The 17212-nt window shown below is 38.5% G+C and overlaps 1 protein-coding gene across 1 annotated transcript; it reads right to left on the reverse strand.

Annotated features, from left to right (window-relative positions):
* Positions 1-51: 51 nt before the first annotated feature.
* On the reverse strand, positions 52-14610 carry slc13a2 (solute carrier family 13 member 2). The gene is made up of 12 exons (XM_084940532.1): positions 14336-14610; positions 12115-12243; positions 10925-11061; positions 9294-9529; positions 9043-9208; positions 8804-8926; positions 8435-8644; positions 7074-7171; positions 6791-6906; positions 6277-6438; positions 6055-6192; positions 52-4458 (listed from the first exon to the last, which is right to left on the reverse strand). The coding sequence occupies exons 1-12, from the start codon at positions 14444-14446 to the stop codon at positions 4327-4329; spliced, it is 1758 nt and encodes a 585-aa protein (XP_084796658.1). The 5' UTR covers positions 14447-14610; the 3' UTR covers positions 52-4326.
* Between the last annotated feature and the right edge of the window lie 2602 nt (positions 14611-17212).

Below are 17212 nucleotides of genomic sequence, written 5' to 3' on the forward strand. Positions count from 1 at the left end.
GTCTATCTGTTGAGTAAATGAAGGTGACACTTTGTTGAAGTAGTGCTTTATTTCTACAGAATAGAAGTGGGTCACAAATCTTGTTCAGTTTGGAAAAGTACACATTTCTCTGCTGGGATGTTCTGCCTCAACATCTTCATTTTTTCACATTCTCTTGTATAAAACAAAAAACATGGAGAGAACATGGACACTAACCTCTGCGACCGGTACATCCTGTTGGCAGCCTCTTATCTCTGTTACCCAACCAACCAACGTTTTCATCTGTAATGACTGGGCACAGTCACCTTCCTGCCATTTATTTGTGTGCTTTCTTGGAGTGAATCTTTCAAAGGGAAAGCTTTTAAAAATCCTATTTGCTTTAATTAATCCTTCTGTTTAGTGTTAAGGTGAATGCAGGATACAGTTAGCTTAGAGAGTAGAAACAGAGGGAAACAGAGCCTGGCTCCATTTAAAATGTAAGGGTTAGCCTACTAGACCCTATAAAGCTCACTTATTAATATACTACAGCAGGGGTTGGCAACCCTGGGCACGCGTGCCACAGCTGGCACACGAAGGGTTAACTGATGGCATGACCATAGCGGGACTGGCCGGTGGGCCGAGGCGATTTTTCGTTTTTATGGCCCAATGGGGGTTTTTTTTTGTAACGGTATAAACAATGAAAGTGGTGGATTGGCCAAAATAACTCAGTTGTTTGGTGGTGGCTATGGCAGAGCTTCCACAGAGGCCAGCGGGTGGATGAGGGAAAGGGGAGGCAGGAGGAGAGGAGACCCGAGGCGGCCGCTAGTCCGAGTGTCAGGTGAACTGTTATGACCTGCAGTCTATCTGGGTCAGATATAAACCAAGTTTAGGTGAAGTTTATTTTCGTTGTACTAACTTTTTACAGTCAGTTAAAATAACTTGTACTGCGTAATAGCTAGCATGACGGAGTTTCTATACAGCTGGGTGGGTGCTATGATGTTACTGATAGTGAACTTTATTTTATTCATAAGGTTAGTTAGTAGAGTTGCCAACCGTCCCGTAAAAAAATGGAATAGTCCCGTATTCAGAGAAAATATTACACGTTTTGTGTTGAGGTGAAAAGGAACAGTTTGTCCCGAACTTCAGCTAGAATGAAAAAAGACACAAAGCTGGATTTATTCTGTCTTTACGCTGTCAGCTGCCTCTTCTTCTCTCATTCTCTCGCCTCTCTCTCCTGTTGCTACTTCAATCATGAAACTGATCAATGATCAGCTGATCGGCTTTTCTGGCGCAAGTCCTGTTTCTCTTGTTTGTTTATCGCCCACTTTGCGCCAGAAAGAGAAAACCAACTAAACAACAGCAGCACGTTTAAGCTTGATCAGCTGTTGTTAGAATTTATTTAATATTACTTCCTAGTATCAGCTGATGTTTGCTGGAGCCACAGCAGTAAAAGCTGCAGGTCATGATATTGGTTTGGATATGTGGTGAGAGGGAAACATGAAGATGAAACCGGGAGATGTCCTTACTGAATCATCAGAGCTGAACAGGTGATGGAGAAACAGGTTTACCTTTTAGGTGACACGAATGAGTTGAAGGGAAGTTATGAACTGTTTCTGAGAGACAAATAACACCAGGATCCTTTTTTTTTACGTAGCTGACAGCTGGTAACTGTGCAGGGGCGGGTCTAGCAAAGTTTTGCCAGGGGGCCAGGTAGGGCATTAACAGGGAGAGGGGGGCACAAAGACATACTTTTATTTCTTATTCTCATTTAAAATGTCTAGCTTATAATAAATAATTATCTGAATCTTAAAACCAAAGTTTTTATCTGATGTAAAATGTATAGAAATCATACATATACCAACAAGACAGTATACATCACTGTCACAACAGCATTTGTTTTCATTCAAAGGCTTTATAGCTTTTCCTATAATACTTGGTGGGCCACTCTCTAGTCAAAATGCCCGGGCCGATTTTTTGTCCCAGTCCAGCCCTGGGCACGACACTCAGTGAATTAAAAATTAATGGCTGGGCCAGCAGTGCACATCGCAAATTAGCTCGCATAGTTGTGCCGCTTCTTAATGACGGTATCTTAGCTAACAACCCCAACTACCAGATTCAACTTGTAATTGGCTAAAAATAACTTAACCTAATGGTGAGAGGGACGTTGCTAGCTGGCAGTTTTTTCAAGTAATGTTGAAATTTCCACATTCCAACACTTCAAATGCTTCAGGAGCTGTCAGTGCAGCATCAGCACCACGGAAATACACGGATACATCCGTAGACTCGAGACAGAATGCGTTTTTGGGACTATGGACCAATGTTTTCTTTTATAATCAAACCAAAAAGCTTTAATGAGCAGCTGGATTTGTCTCACATTAACTGGTTGGACACAGAGGGCATCGAAATGAACTGATTGAACTGAAAAGCTCGACTCTGTGGGGTTCAAAGTTTGCAGAACTACAAACGCAGCTGGAATCTATAGCTGTGCGTGTTCATGGTGCTTGCATTTTCACCTGCTGGACATCACTGCCTGACAAGGTTAACTGTCTTTAAAACATTGCAGAGGCCTTATTGATAGTATTTGGCTCTACATATTTGTGTGAGCTGATTTTCTCTCACACGAAGAGTGTCCTCAGGTAGCCGTCTGAATGCTGGACACTTCTAGACCTGTGTCTCTGAGTGGGAGACCAGAGGTCACATTAACATGTGTATCTCTGTATTAACAAAAATGCCATATTGGCCCTGTTTATTTTTCTTATCATTGTTGTGAGGAGGCCATAAATAGCATTTGCATTTTCTGTTGTACAGTTCATTTGCTGTTATGGATAAAAAGTGTCTTTTTTTGTTTCAAAATAGCTGATAACTATTCGCTGATAGCTGCCAACATCTGCAAACAAGTATAATTCTATAAAGTTGTTCTATATAGTTTGTAACTGTTCATATAGATCATTATTAAATTTATTGCTAATGCAATCATATGGCACATTGACTTCTGAGGAAATTTTAGATGGCACTCGTCATCAGAAAGGTTGCCGACCCCTGCATCACAGTATATCTAGCTTCTCTGCTTTTTTTTTTTTTTAAGCATGAAAAGCAATGCATTTATTTCATTGGGTGTTTTAGCAGGGTAATAAAAATGGCTTCAGCACACCAAAAATCTGTTTAACTTTCTACATTTCAGATCAGGGGTAGGTCATTTGTGTTTCCTAGGGAGCACATAAGAAACTGGGACTGTTGTAGAAGGCTGCATAAACAGCTGATATCAATTCTGCTCACTATTACTTTAAATTTAGGTTATTGGTGTATCCTGTCACAACAGTCCCAGTTTCTCATATGACCGCTTGGGAAAATTAAATGCCCAACCTCTCTTTAGATAGCCAACACAAAGAAGCTGCAACATGTAATAAGCAAGTTGCTGTAAGGTGGATTTTGACATTCTGCTTCTAAATAGGTTTTGCTAAGTTTCTGTTTTACTTTTTTGTCCATAACACATTTGGGGGCTCATCCGGGAGTCTGACCAAAATTTGAACCTGCAGTTTTCTTAGCAAGAAATTAGAGCACTTTCATTATTATTATTATATGAATTGTTATATAAAGTATTATAAATTAAAAAAAGACTATCACAACCAGAAAAAGGTCACATTGGTATTTATAAATTATAAAATAAGTAAAATTCCTCCTTATGAAAATAAGTTGTGACAAAAACACATATAAAATTAAATATGACACCCAAAAAAAAAAGTCCAACAAAATGACCACAGTAATAAGTTAACTGACACCATGAATTAGTTTTCATTTTTGCCTTTCAAAGGTAGCTATGCTGCAGATAATGCATGCATTATCAGTAAATGATACACAGACTGATAAGATAACAAATTCATTGAAAAGTGTATGAGGAAATAACCTGGTTTAAACACTTTCTTTGGTTCTGTCACTGAAATGACGTAAGGAAGTCCTCAAAGAGGGTCTGTATATAATAGTCTGATAGAGCTTAAAGTTTGTTTCAGCTGCAAGTGAAAATCTTTGATTGCTCTTTCTATAACCAAATTTAAACTGTCATTTAATCTTTAACTTATTTGTCTTCAGTGAGAGTGGAAAAACTCTGCTATGACTTTTTTCTTCTTCTTTTTAAAGGGCCTGAAAACATTCTTATGTAGCTTTCCTGAGCAGGATACCATGAGTAATGGTATCCTGCAACAACAACAAACTATTGTCTGCCAAAGGTAGAAAAGTTTTACCTCACACAGTGGATTTCTGAGCTTTTTCCTCATTGGTTTGAAGCAGAAGTTGGAAAATGTGATACTTTGTTCAGTGTCTTCTTGTGTGACTGTAGAATTGGATTTGTTTTTTTACAGGCTGTAAATAAATTCAAGGTTTACTATTTGTAGTGTTGGCCCAATCTGGAAAAGTGTCCAAGTTAAACATGGCTCTTCCCCAGGTGTTGATGGCTAAATTAATGCACAGGATCCCGATGATGTTGAGCAGGAAACCAGCTTTCACCTGAAGGAACAAAATGTAATAATCAGATGATGACACAGGATGGCTAAAACTTTAGAATTTTATTAAAAATTCAAAATTATGCTCTGTGAGTTTGCATATTTGTCTGTCGAATAACACAACTAACCAAGATCTTATCTGTATTACCCCACGTAGCAAAATTGGTATGGCCCAGATCTGGCCCACACAATGTGCTTACACATGGCCCACATACCGCAAAGAATGACGGCCCTTTGGTGGCCCAGATCTGGTTTGCCAGAGGTGGCCCACACATTGGCCAGAACAAGGCCAGTTGCAGACACACTGCTGGCCCTGTGCTGGCCCAGAACAGTTTCAGCTCTGGCACCAGATGTCAGCCTAATGTGTACCTTAATCAAGCCATGTAATAACAACATGTGCCGGAACATAATAGTGCAAAAGTAACAAGATGAAACTCTGTTCAGACAGTGAATGGACTGAATCTTTTATAGCGCTTTTCTACTCCACTTACTCAAAGTGCTCTACACAACATACCACATTCACCAAATCACACACACTTTCTCTAAACTGAGTGCTTCCTAACTACATTAATACACATTCAAACTTGACATACAGACTGGAGGAGCCAGGGAACAAACCACTAACCTTCCGATCAGTAGGTGACCTGCTTTACATCCTGGGCTACAGCCACCCAGTGGAAAACATGAGTGAACCCTCACTAGGTTGTGGATAAAGTGTACACTCACAAACCTGCCAAACCTGCATTTGAAATGTTGGCTACCATAGCAGTATAGTATTGCAACATTGCATTTGGGTCCTCTAACTAAAATAGGAAAATAGGAACATAAACAGTGCCATCATTGCCAGACCTGGCCCACATCTGGTTGACATACACCCTGCCATGACACCGGTCAGTCAGAAGTGCCAACTTGATGCCAGATCCGGGGGCTAGGCCTGTTTTCTATGAGCCTGGGTCACATATACCAAACCACAATCGGGCCAGATATGGCATGCCATCACATAAACAGTGCCATCTACGCCAGGCCTGGCACACATCTGGATAACATACCACTTACCATGCCAGATGTCAGCCAGCAAGTGCCAGCTTGACACCTTCTGCTGATTACTAATGTGTCCATGGGGGGAATTTTTGCTTCAGTCAAATTTTACTTGCTTTAATTTTTACTGCATTTTTTTATACAGTTTAATAAATGCTCCGAAGGGTGATAAAGGTGAAAAACCACGTGTCTCTCACAACCTAACAATGAATCTAATAAGAAAACTTAGCTGGTTTTTCCCAATCTTCATCCAGATAAACTTATCTGGATAAGTTAAAATGCATGGTAATGCAAAGTCTGAAAGCACTCAGAATGGATGAGCTACAACACATGGAGGTTGATTTAAGTGTCATGATACAGCTCAATAGTCACTGATTTTAAAGAGCAAATTGATGATACTAGCAGCAGATAGCTCTCTTGTAACTTTGAGAAGTGACAAGAAGGACAATTGTATTGCTTTTCCCACTCCAACAAGGCCAATCAAAGACAGTCTTATTAGCTCAAATAAACTAAAATCGCAAAGGCAGCATATGTTTGTATGTCATATGTATGCCAATCTTACCATATCTAGGACTTTGAGGTTTCCAAAAGAAAAGGCAATGGCATTGGGTGGTGTGGCCACAGGTAGCATGAAGGCCAGAGAGGCAGCAATAGTGCAGGGCAGCATCACGTAGAGTGGGTGGAGCTTAATATTTTGGGCCTAAAGGAGCGCAAAACACAACACAGTTAGATTCATGGAGAACATACGTGCGCACACATCTGTCAACATATGAGCTCCATTTACCATTGACGCCAGTATGGGCAGGAACAGGGTGGTGGTAGCTGTGTTACTGGAGCACTCGGTGAATGTGGCAATAAGTAGGGAAAGCACCAGTGAGATAGCAAAGGGGGGAATATTCTGAAGAGGTGACAGGTTTTCTCCCAACCACTTGGATAGATTTGATGCCTGTAAAGGTAGCAGGAAAAATACACAAACAAATGTTTAGTATTTGAGAAAAGCTACCACCATGGCTCAGAGGATGTCTGCTATCGGTCTACCAATTTGGCCTTGACTGAAATCTCTCCTCTACTAGATGGAATTGTCATTAATTTTCGTGCAAATGTTAAGCATATTAACAAAACCTCCAAAATTCAATCGCCAAAAACGAACAAGAGACCAGTATTTATTTTCTGATTCAAGCATTTAAGTATCCAGTAATCACCAAGACTAGCATTTAACTGCCAAAATTCTTTTTAGATATTCTGTAAGGGAGAATGAAATAATAAAAGGTGAAGACATGGAGTCCAAGGGTGTTTACCTCACTACCAGCAGCAAGAGCAAAACCTCCTCCCAACAGCAGCACTATATTCCAGGGCATTCGTTCATGAACCACATTCCAGGTCAACAGAGCCGGTGGAGCCTTTATCCTCTTACCTGTGGGACACAGATGAAGTTTAAACATCAACAAGTAATTAGTTTGAAAGTGCAACATCAAGCCTGCCAAGCAATCTTCACCCAGTGCTCCAGTAAGCCCAAACTGAGTTCACATGAACATTTTTAGAAGCAGTGTATTACACCAAGGTTAAAAATGAATACTTCACCTTCATTTGTGTATCCGTAATTGCTAAACGGCAGCTGAGAGGGGATGACGAAGAAGAGCGATGACATTAGGATGGCAACCGTTCCGTCTGTCACAAACCTGACAGACACGAGAGAACATGATTATATATGCTGCCTTTTAAAAATGATGAAGAGAAAATGTGTAACATCTTATTTACTGTCAACTGTGGGGCAAAACAACAGAACTGTAGTTGAAATACATTTATGTTGCCATTTTTTTCAGTCTGATCGATTTTTCTCTTTTATAAAAAAATAACAAAAAGAAAAAAGAAAGTTTAATAAAAATGAAAGAAAGAAAATGAGGACTTTAGCTACAACTTTGTTGCGCTTGTGAACATTTCCTGCAGAAATATTACTCCAGTTCAGAAGTGCCCAAATTGCAGATACTCAGACGGGCACTTTAGCTTATTTTTCATGTAGACTTTACAGCAGAAATAAATAATGAATGCTTAAAATGTTTGTCTGGTACAAAAAGAACTGTACTGGCATTTGTTTTTCCTTCATAACGCACCTGTTTAAACTGAGGCTAACGTGTGAGCATCTCACCTGCGTTTCTGTTGCTTTTGGATCATTTAATGTAAATCTAATAAAATATATGCCTGTTCATTCTGTGCTCCAGTTTTAGTGATTGACATTCCACCATCACAAATTATCTGTTAACTTTATGTGATGTAAGCATGTGTTTTATGAATACAAACTAGGGGATGTTGTATAAGAATGGGTCAGAGCCAATCACCCAGACCCTCTGAGCAGGACTAAAGCAGCATCCAGGTATTTATCTGTCAGCTCATGTTTGCTACCTTGGTTAGCAATGCTGAATTAGCTCAATGTCCATTCACTTTATAGATCTTAATGCAGAGAGATCAGGTCACTTTTTATATTTTATAGCAAAAGTGTTAGCTGCAGAATCACAAACGAAGGTGCAGAATTGTGATGTCAAAACATAATTTTAAAATAAAACACATTATACAACTGTTACAGTTACTATGAACATAAAGCAAGTATCATAAATATTTATCTGGCATTTGTTTGAAAATTATTTTTTTTTATTTTATTAATATTATTATTTTATTTCATTTGTGTCTCAGTAGACACACAAAAGGTGCCAGAAGACTTTGTGTGACTTTGCTTGTAAAATATGTTGACTCATCCTGCCTCAGAGGCATTAATGCAGGACTTTATAAACCACTGGGTGATACCACAAGTGCTGCATACATTTTAATGCGCAGGAAAGCATGTGTTGAATTGATCATTTCATGGCTAGCTGTTTGGTCTTTTTGTTGGTAATATGTGGCGCTTCACTTCATTTATATCTAAAGGTCATGCTTAAAAAAGAACTCACGCAGCGTTCTTATTGAACAGCACTGTGGCCCAGCCAGGCATGAAGCCCGGCTCTCTGGTAAACCACAGAAGCACGAGCAAGATAAAGAGGACGAGCACCGCCACCTCTGCAAACTTGATACGTCCCAGCTTCTTGTACTCCACTTTCATCACTGTGTATGCCGCTCTGTCGCTTTCACTTTTCTCACCACAGCCAAATGACTTCTTCAAACTGAGGAGAGCAACAAAAAGATACAGCATATCTCTGCAGATGCTAAAAAAAAAAGTCAGTTTTACTTACAGTGTAGATTAATTTATTTTGTGCTGTTTGAGAAGCTTTTCTGAGGATAGTTTAAAATACCTGGGTTTGTTTCTGGCTGATTATACTTACTTGAAGCCCAGGAACATAAAATGAAGCCAGAACCAGGTGAGCACCAGCATGAGCACCATGTTGGGAAAACAAAAGCCAAACCAGCTGGCAAAGTTGATCACGTCAGTATTGTTAGGGAAGATCCTTCACAGAAAGAAAAACAAAGGGATGTGAAGAGAAGATACAAGTGGTTCAATGAGCAGTGACACACCTTGAAGATCATTTCTGTTTGTGTGTTGAGTTGGGTTTTTTTGCCTTACTCGTCCATTTGGCCCTTGAGGATGAGATTAGGCGTGGTCCCTGTGAGCGTGGCTGTGCCTCCAATGCTGGCAGAGTAACACACACTAAGACTCATCCCTTTGGTCAGAAGGTCATACTTCGCTTCTATGGCTTTTTCTCTGAACTCTCGCTGTGTGTCATGTACATCTGGATCAAAACACAATAAGACAGAGCGGTTATTGGAAGGGTTTTCTTCTAGAAGCCCATATGTGTATGTAGCATTTTTACTTACACACAGGATCCTGTGTGTCTCTTTCGTGTATCGTCTCCGGCTTGGTTTGAACTTCCAGCTCAAATGCGTGGTTGTCCGCATCTTGGGCCTGGAGATCACGCTCATTTGCCTGGGTCTCTGTATCTTTCAGCTGCTGTAGCACAGCGTGTGCGATGGGTAGCATCATGGCTGTGGTGGCTGTGTTGCTGATCCACATGGACAGGAATGCCGAGACGCTCATGAAGCCAATCATTAACCTGCGTGAGAGGGAATGGTGATGATGATAACGAGGAGGCATGAGTGAAAAATCCTCAACATCCTCACTAGTGCTCTGGGTGCATTGTTTTTTAAATGTTGCTGTACTGGGCAGCTCCATGAACTCCTGGAGCAGTTTGCGATACCACCCTGTCAAAATTCAAGAACCATGCAAGCAAAGATATAGCTACGTCTACAAAGGATAGATGTTTCTGAATGAAAACAGAGAGCAATTATTTGTTGCCATCTTTATTGACATTGATTGTTTATTAATTTTATTAAATTGAATCTTTTATTCCTTTTCCTTTAGAGGCGACCACACTTGGCTTAAATTAGATGGCATTAGTGTTTATGCTTGTTTGTCATCCTTATTAAACTCACAGGTAAAGTTTCTCATTATGGGAAACATCAAATGAACATTTTTTGCCATTTGTTCAAACAAAACAACGGTGATGCAAAGAATCTATCCGGTCATTAAGTCTGACGTCACTAGCCGTGTCTGGGCCTAAACTCCGCTGCAGGTCCATATATCAAACGAGCATTACTTAGAGTTAAAAAACTGTCTAAAGTCTTTCATCTTTAATAAAATGATCAGCGTTCTGCTCTACCAGGTGTAACAATTGAGTTTAACATCCAGGCATCCATGAAAACGGAATTTATGACATTTAACGGAGTTAGAAGTTAGCAGGAAGTTAGCTCGCTAGCTTCTATCTAAATACAATATAGCATGTCCTGACTGTGGGTTTTGGAAACAAATTAAAACGTACAGCTCTGTTATCACTTCCAACATAAATGAAGACAGAAAACTAAACAGCAGTGATGTTTGTAGTGTTACTGAAGTTTGGCTACATGGTATATAATGATGTGCTACATGACCGCTAGCGACACAGCTATGTTAGCATAATCAGAATCAGAATACTTTATTAATCCCTGGGGGAAATTATTTAATATAAACAAGCTAACTTTTTTTCCACTCGATAAAAGTTAATGTGAGTGTTCTGGGTGGTCAGGAACAAATGTAATCGCATGGCAGGATGCTGTAAAAGGACCAAACTTCAGCCAGGAGAACAACTGAGATAATCCATCCACAATACGAGGTTAGTCATCCATATACTGCTGCATGGGCTGGACTGTAGTTACATCCTAAGGTTTTAAAAACTGAGCTTAAATAAATGATTAGCGGTAATAAAAGCCGAGGGAGGTCAACAGTGATCACTGACTGTTTTAGGAGCTTTTTGAGATTAAATAGAAGAAAATACAAAACATTAAACATGTTAACAACACAAAAGCCATATTAAACGCAGACTACTTTAGGCCCGAAAGTAGGATTCGTCACGTCGTCACTTAACGACCGGATTCTGAAAGACTTGTAGACTTGTATGTCAAGGCTCTCTTACAGTGATGGACGAACACCAACCAGCAGCAAAACCCGGAGAGCGATTCGTTTATGGAGGTTCCAGTGTTCGACCGCGATGGCCACCAGCAGACCTCCGATGAACAGCATGTTCGAGTCTTTCAGATACTCAATACTGACCTGAAACAGATCACACAGTCGCTAACATTAGCACATGGATCAAAGGTAACCTGTGGACCTACATGTATCATCAAATACGCTTTATGAGCAATAAACGCAAAAAAACGGGATCAGCAGTGTTACCATGCCAGTAGAAGTATGACGTAAAAGAAGTGACTGGGGGTCACATCACACTTTCAATAAATGTTGTCCTTTTTAACTTCTATTTTCCACACTAAACTAACTGAAGAGTTTCTTCCCTTGACACTCCTATTTGCTTTCTCATGCGACACACAGTGTTGTATCAACACTTTTTAATTCAAGTTCTTCATAAATGGTCTTTCTGTTCTCAGTGCAATTAAAAAAAAAATATCCTAAATTATATTTAAAATCTCTGATTTTCATTTTATATTCATAAGCAGGAGCAAAATTTTCTTACGTGTGTCAATAACTAACTAATAATTTTATATAGAATCATTTTAAAAATAAAGACAGTTTTATGTATAAGATACAATATAATAAGATAATAAAATAAATAATAAAAGGTTATGTGGTCCTGAGCAGGTTCTAAAATGATTTAAATAGAAACTCAGAAAAACAACAACACACAACATTTTACACAGTGTCATTATTAATTAACCAAAACTAAAAACAGAAGCAGTGAGTGAAGTGAAGTACACAATGCCATGAATCAATTTTAACAGTAATAACTTGACGTAATCCTTTTCTGCACAGCTTTATTGGTTTCTCACATAGTTCTGGGGGATTTTGGCCCGGCGCTGTTCAGAAATGGCCTTTCCAAACACTGACGGGCAGCAACAATTGCTTCTCTAAAATCATTGCTCCTTGGCATTGTGTTAACAAACACATCAATGCGCCAGACCAACAAACTGGCAAATCTTCTACTTTTTTAGAGGTGCTGATAATCCGTTAATCAAGTTCATTTTATTAGCAGCACCTGGCTGCCACTTACTCTATTATTTCCTGTTGACGCAGTGAACGTTTTACATAATTGCTGTGTTGTGTTATTAAAATATACTTATGAAGCACAGAAGTGGAAAAAAATGACCCTACATCTCCACCCTTCATGATGCCCATCATAGGAAAGAGGATGACTGGCAGTAAGGCAGTCACAGCCAGAGGCATGCACTCTGTGCACCAGTACAGAGCCATGAGGATGATCGCATAGCCACATCTGGCTTCCTGTAAACACAGACACATAAGTATAACATCACAATCACTAACATGTTCACATGCATCACCATTTTTGATTTGATTACATTTTGTGCAGACGCACACAGAAGCAGAGACCAACCCACAGTTTGCAGCAAAGTGCATACAGGGAATTTTCCTGTCCTTTCGCTTATCTTTTCTCTTTAAAAGGCACTAAGTCTCTATACATGCAGATAGCAGCAACCCTTGATCATAAAACAAACAGTTTGTCGTGTTCACATCTCACAAGATAAGTTTTTACGATCCTCAATAAAAGTTATAAAATCTCTTTAAGCTCCCGACACAAAACATTCCACTGCAGACAAGACACTGATAAAGCTTAAGTTTCAAAAAGATTTCCTAAAACATTATAATAAAATGTACAAAATAATATTTGTGTTATTATCTACTTTACGGTTATATTTTAGACAGCTACACCGTTCTCTTGCAGCTTTTGTGTAATGAAATGCATCGTATATTATAGAAATATTTTTTACTACAAGTCTGTGTATTTAAGCGTTAAATCTCATGTCTACATATTAAATAGAGAGCTCAGGATAATTACAGGTAACACAGGCTCTAATTTATTAAGAGTAATAGGGGTCATATTGGGTAGTGTAGTTTGAGCCCACCATCTTTATGTGTCTTTAATGGCACTGTAAAGCACAAAGGTTCAGCTGAGCACCACAAAGCCCGCTTTGTTTCTTATCCTTCATACATTAACAGACCACTTCAGCACTTTCAGCAAAAAATGAAGATGATAAAATCAATTTGGTGGTGAATTCAGTTGCAATATGTCAACACATAACAGATTACATGGCTTGCAGGGATTTTGAGGTGACTGTGTTTAGTAATCATATTAAAAAACTGGCCCTGGATGTCTACGGTATCTTTCAATTAAATCAAGTCTTTCAAAGTGAGAGACGTGGTGACTGAGTTAAGTGCACTCAAAAAATAACCTGCAGACATGTAATGTCACAGCAGCTTATGTTTGTGTCATGATCCTGAGTCTTTTGACCCAGCGTTTTGAGTTTTAGCCTATTTTGATGTTTTTGATTTATGTTTAAGTCCTTTAGGTTTTCTAAGTTCATTTCTACAATGCCTAAGTTGCTGTTATAGTTCATTGTTTTTTAGATTCCCCTTGTTTCTTCTACCCCTGTGTTTAAGTTTCCCTCGCCCTTTATGCGTTTCATGTCTGTGTGTCTTATGTTATCACATTCGTGTTTTCATGTCTGGGTTCCATACTTTTTTCTGTTTTACTGTGAGAGTCGTTGTTGTTATAGACATAAAAATGCAGTCTATTAAAGAAAATCATCAAAACTATATAAGAATATCATCTATGCTTCTCTCCAGACGGCCTGCGTCCTCACATTGGCTTTTTTGCATCTTAAACTTCATTCTGTTCAACAAAGTGTTTCTTACTTTGCTATACAATGTGTTTATTGTGTTATCCTATAAAAGAAAACTGGTACCACATGAGGATGTTACAACATTGTAATAACTTCCTGTTCAACGATTATAAGATTTATCAGGGCCCGAGGTCAGGGAGATTAAAAATGAACCCCAAATAAGAGCCTGGGTATCAGGAGGATAATTGACCAATGTTGTAGTGTGAGTATTTGTTTATTTTTAGAAATAACCATCATTTGTCCACATGTTTTCAGCAGATTCAATAACTGCAACAAGAGAGACGTGTTAATAAGTGTGAATAAAACACGTGACTTTAAAAGCTTTTTAGCCCTTGAATTCGAACAACATTCAAACACCATTTATGTTATCCACTACAGACAGACAGACAAACCTAGCCTGTTTAACTGTGATTGACTGCACTTCAAGTAAATTCACTCAGGTGAGAGTGTATAGTTCTAAAGGTTTAAACACTTAAATTATATATTTAAAAATAATTACAAGATCTGTTCTTTAAGAACAAGTGTCAGATTAACTGAACGGGTTATAGCCAAACTTCTCAAATTGCACGTGTACAAGATGCACACTAAAAAGATTAGTCCAGTCAGTCAATATAAATCTTTAGCTGTTTTTTTTTAAACAAATAAAATTTACCTCCATGCACAAACACACTCACCGATGAAGGATAGACGAGAGGCAGAGGAAGGAATACAAGTGGCGTGACGATTATGATGATATAGTTTCTGTGGTGCCACAGAAGATGCAGCACTCTCTCCCAGTTATACATGATGCTCTCAAAAAATGAACTAACAACTGAAATAAACTCTTTCTTTCTAAGTGTTGCAGGTAGGTCAACGCTAACACAAACACTAGTCAGTATGAAGAAGAGGCACAGGGCAGCTGTGGAGCTGAAAACTGAGCTCAGGTGGGTTAACAGTAGAGGTCTGCTCCACAGAAAGTCACTGTGGTAAAGAGAATAAAATCAGTGCAATTTTCTGTCTATATCTCTGGTAGCATATCAAACATTAACTCAAAAAGATCAACATCCTTGACAGAGAAGCAGCTGACACTGTTGGGAAAGAGCAAAAAGTAGCTGTAAAAGCAGAATAAGGGGGAGGGACTGAAGACGGACAGCCAAACAATAGAGAGACTTTATCATGTGAAGGAGTGCAGTTCCAGTAACTTAACCAAAGGTCAATGTCTGTGTAAGTTTCACCTGAGATGAATTTTTGAATGATTCAAATTTTTAATAACTGATTCATTAAACAAAGAAGGGAGTTGATGTCAGTTGACGTCAAACAGCACAGCGAGAGATGAGGTGTTTTAACCTAAACTGCATCGATAAAACAAAAAAAAAAACTAAACCACTTGTTGACTTTATTATCAAACAAACTCTTTTTTTATTTCGTAGCCTCACTACAGCCATAATTAGGTTATATGAACATTATTTTATCTCCTGTCTGACTGTTGTTGCTGCGTCAGATGTTATTTCTCATTGCTGCATAGCTCATTGTAGGACTATAAATGTATTCTAAAGTATGATTTCATACAGTCAGCAGGTTGCATGTGTCAGAATAGGATAGGAGGAATCCATACTCCTGCATCTGCCCTGTAACAAAGAACAACTTGGAAAAAAAAAACTCAACATCTTAAAACAATGAAATGATTCAGTGGATTAAAAGCTTGTGACTGTTGCTGCTGACTTTGCAAAAGTTCTGGCAACTAGGATTTTCTCGTTCAATTGTGATATTGCGATGAGATTAACAACAAAAACTTTTAGTTTGGCACAAATTTCCACACCTCCTGATACAAACCTCCCATTGGAATGCTTGGGATCAGCAGTGGTAGTACAGATTGTGTCGTCCCACTATGTTTTCTGTTTTTAAGTACAGATTAGGCCTTTTAGTGAAGTCAGTAAATCATGCAAACACCGGGTGGAGTATTGCATCGATACAGATGAGTGGTTTGTTCATTCAGTAGCTTGTGGGAAACAAAGGTTAGTGGTATGTTACTGGCACTTGTTGTGGAATTACGCTTTTTTTTGCATCGTGTTGAAGGGGAAAATCTAACTTTAAGGACTTCTGCAGCTGTGTAAAAACCTCACAACTAGGACACAACAAAGTCTGAAGTTTACAGTAACAAGAACTCCCAAATCAAAATGCTGGGAGCTACCCACCATGGTGAAATTTTTTTTAAATAAGAGACAGAGAAACGTAGCAAAACAAACACATGGAAGTTTTATAGCTGGGAGAGTTTTTGCACAGCTGTCTAGTTTCTTCCACTTTTTACACTTTTTTTAATATAATTTTTTTTTTTAAAAAGGCAAAACGCTGGGAAGTGTGTTGTTTAAGAATAGCATTTAAATTGTAAACCATGTTATCTTAAAATGGCAAACACAACTTTGCCTTTAAACACAAACACTTCCATCTGGGACATTTAACAAACAGTGGCTGGTGATTTTCAAGGAATCCCAGTGAATCTTTGTAAAGACTTTATCACAAAAGTTCTTTGTCTTAAATGAAGATAAATACCTTCCATGACTCAAAAACACCATCAATATACACAGCAACTCAGATTAGAAGCTTATATTAGTCTAAAAACCAGTGATCATATCATGCGATTAATACTCATATATCACTCACATATCAGTACACATATCAGTACTCATATCAGTTTTACACAGCACACTGGCATCACTGCAAACTCCCGGTTGTTTTATAAATTACTTATTACTGCGGTTCATATAGGAAGTTCATAAGAGATTGAGGCATAAAACGTCTGTTAAAGATGAACACTTCTATTGATCATAGATGATCATGTTGGTCTAATCTGACTAAATGTTACTGAGGATGAAACGTTCTGGTATTAAACATGCTGAAAACAAAAAAAGGGCAAATGAAGTAATTAAAACAAGAAAAAGCAACCAAAGCAAAAACTCTGGGTGACCTTTCTATGTTCATGTACAGCTTAGGAGTTTTAATAATAAAGGCAGTTAATCATTAAAGCACTAGACATAATATAGCATCCACACAGATTAGTGTTTTTTATTTATTGGGTTTACTGAATGATTTATGAAGGGAGTTTGGTTAGAAAGCACATGTACAGAAAATCATTGTTTGTGTTTTCCAAATCCTGTATGCAAGAATTTCAGGCTTCTTGAAATTAAAATAGCAATGAAAGGTTCTGCATCCAACTAAGTTTAATCTAACAATATAACAATCCAAATGTTAGAATTTTAGATTTCCATAATCATTATACATCCTCTGACACCTTTATCAGGTTTGCCGCCTTCAGAACTGCCTTAATTAATTATGATATGGCTTCATGTTGGAAATATTCCTCAGAGATTTTGGTTCAGACTGACATGATCACACAGTTTCTGCTGATTTGTTTGCTGCACATCCATGAAATTACTATCTTGCTCCACCACATGTCAAAGGAGCTCTATTGGATTGAGATCTGGTAACTGTGGAGCTATGTGAGTAGAGAGAACTCATTGGCAGGTAATAATAATAATAATAATAATGACAAGAAGAGAAGGGGAAATAAAGGG

The sequence above is a fragment of the Perissodus microlepis genome, chromosome 10 (assembly GCF_051167445.1).
Source record: "Perissodus microlepis isolate ML-2025 ecotype Zambia chromosome 10, ASM5116744v1, whole genome shotgun sequence".
Taxonomy (NCBI): Eukaryota; Metazoa; Chordata; class Actinopteri; order Cichliformes; family Cichlidae; genus Perissodus; species Perissodus microlepis.

What these genes read in the sequence shown, in the direction of transcription:
- slc13a2 (XM_084940532.1), bottom strand. Translation starts at nt 14,446, where the DNA reads ATGTATAACTGGGAGAGAGTGCTGCATCTTCTGTGGCACCACAGAAAC. An exon ending in AGACACACAGGATCCTGTGT is followed by an intron (nt 9,209 to 9,293) that starts GTAAGTAAAAAT and finishes GTTTTGATCCAG; the next exon opens with ATGTACATGACACACAGCGA. An exon ending in CTCAAGGGCCAAATGGACGA is followed by an intron (nt 8,927 to 9,042) that starts GTAAGGCAAAAA and finishes CTTTCTGTGAAG; the next exon opens with GATCTTCCCTAACAATACTG.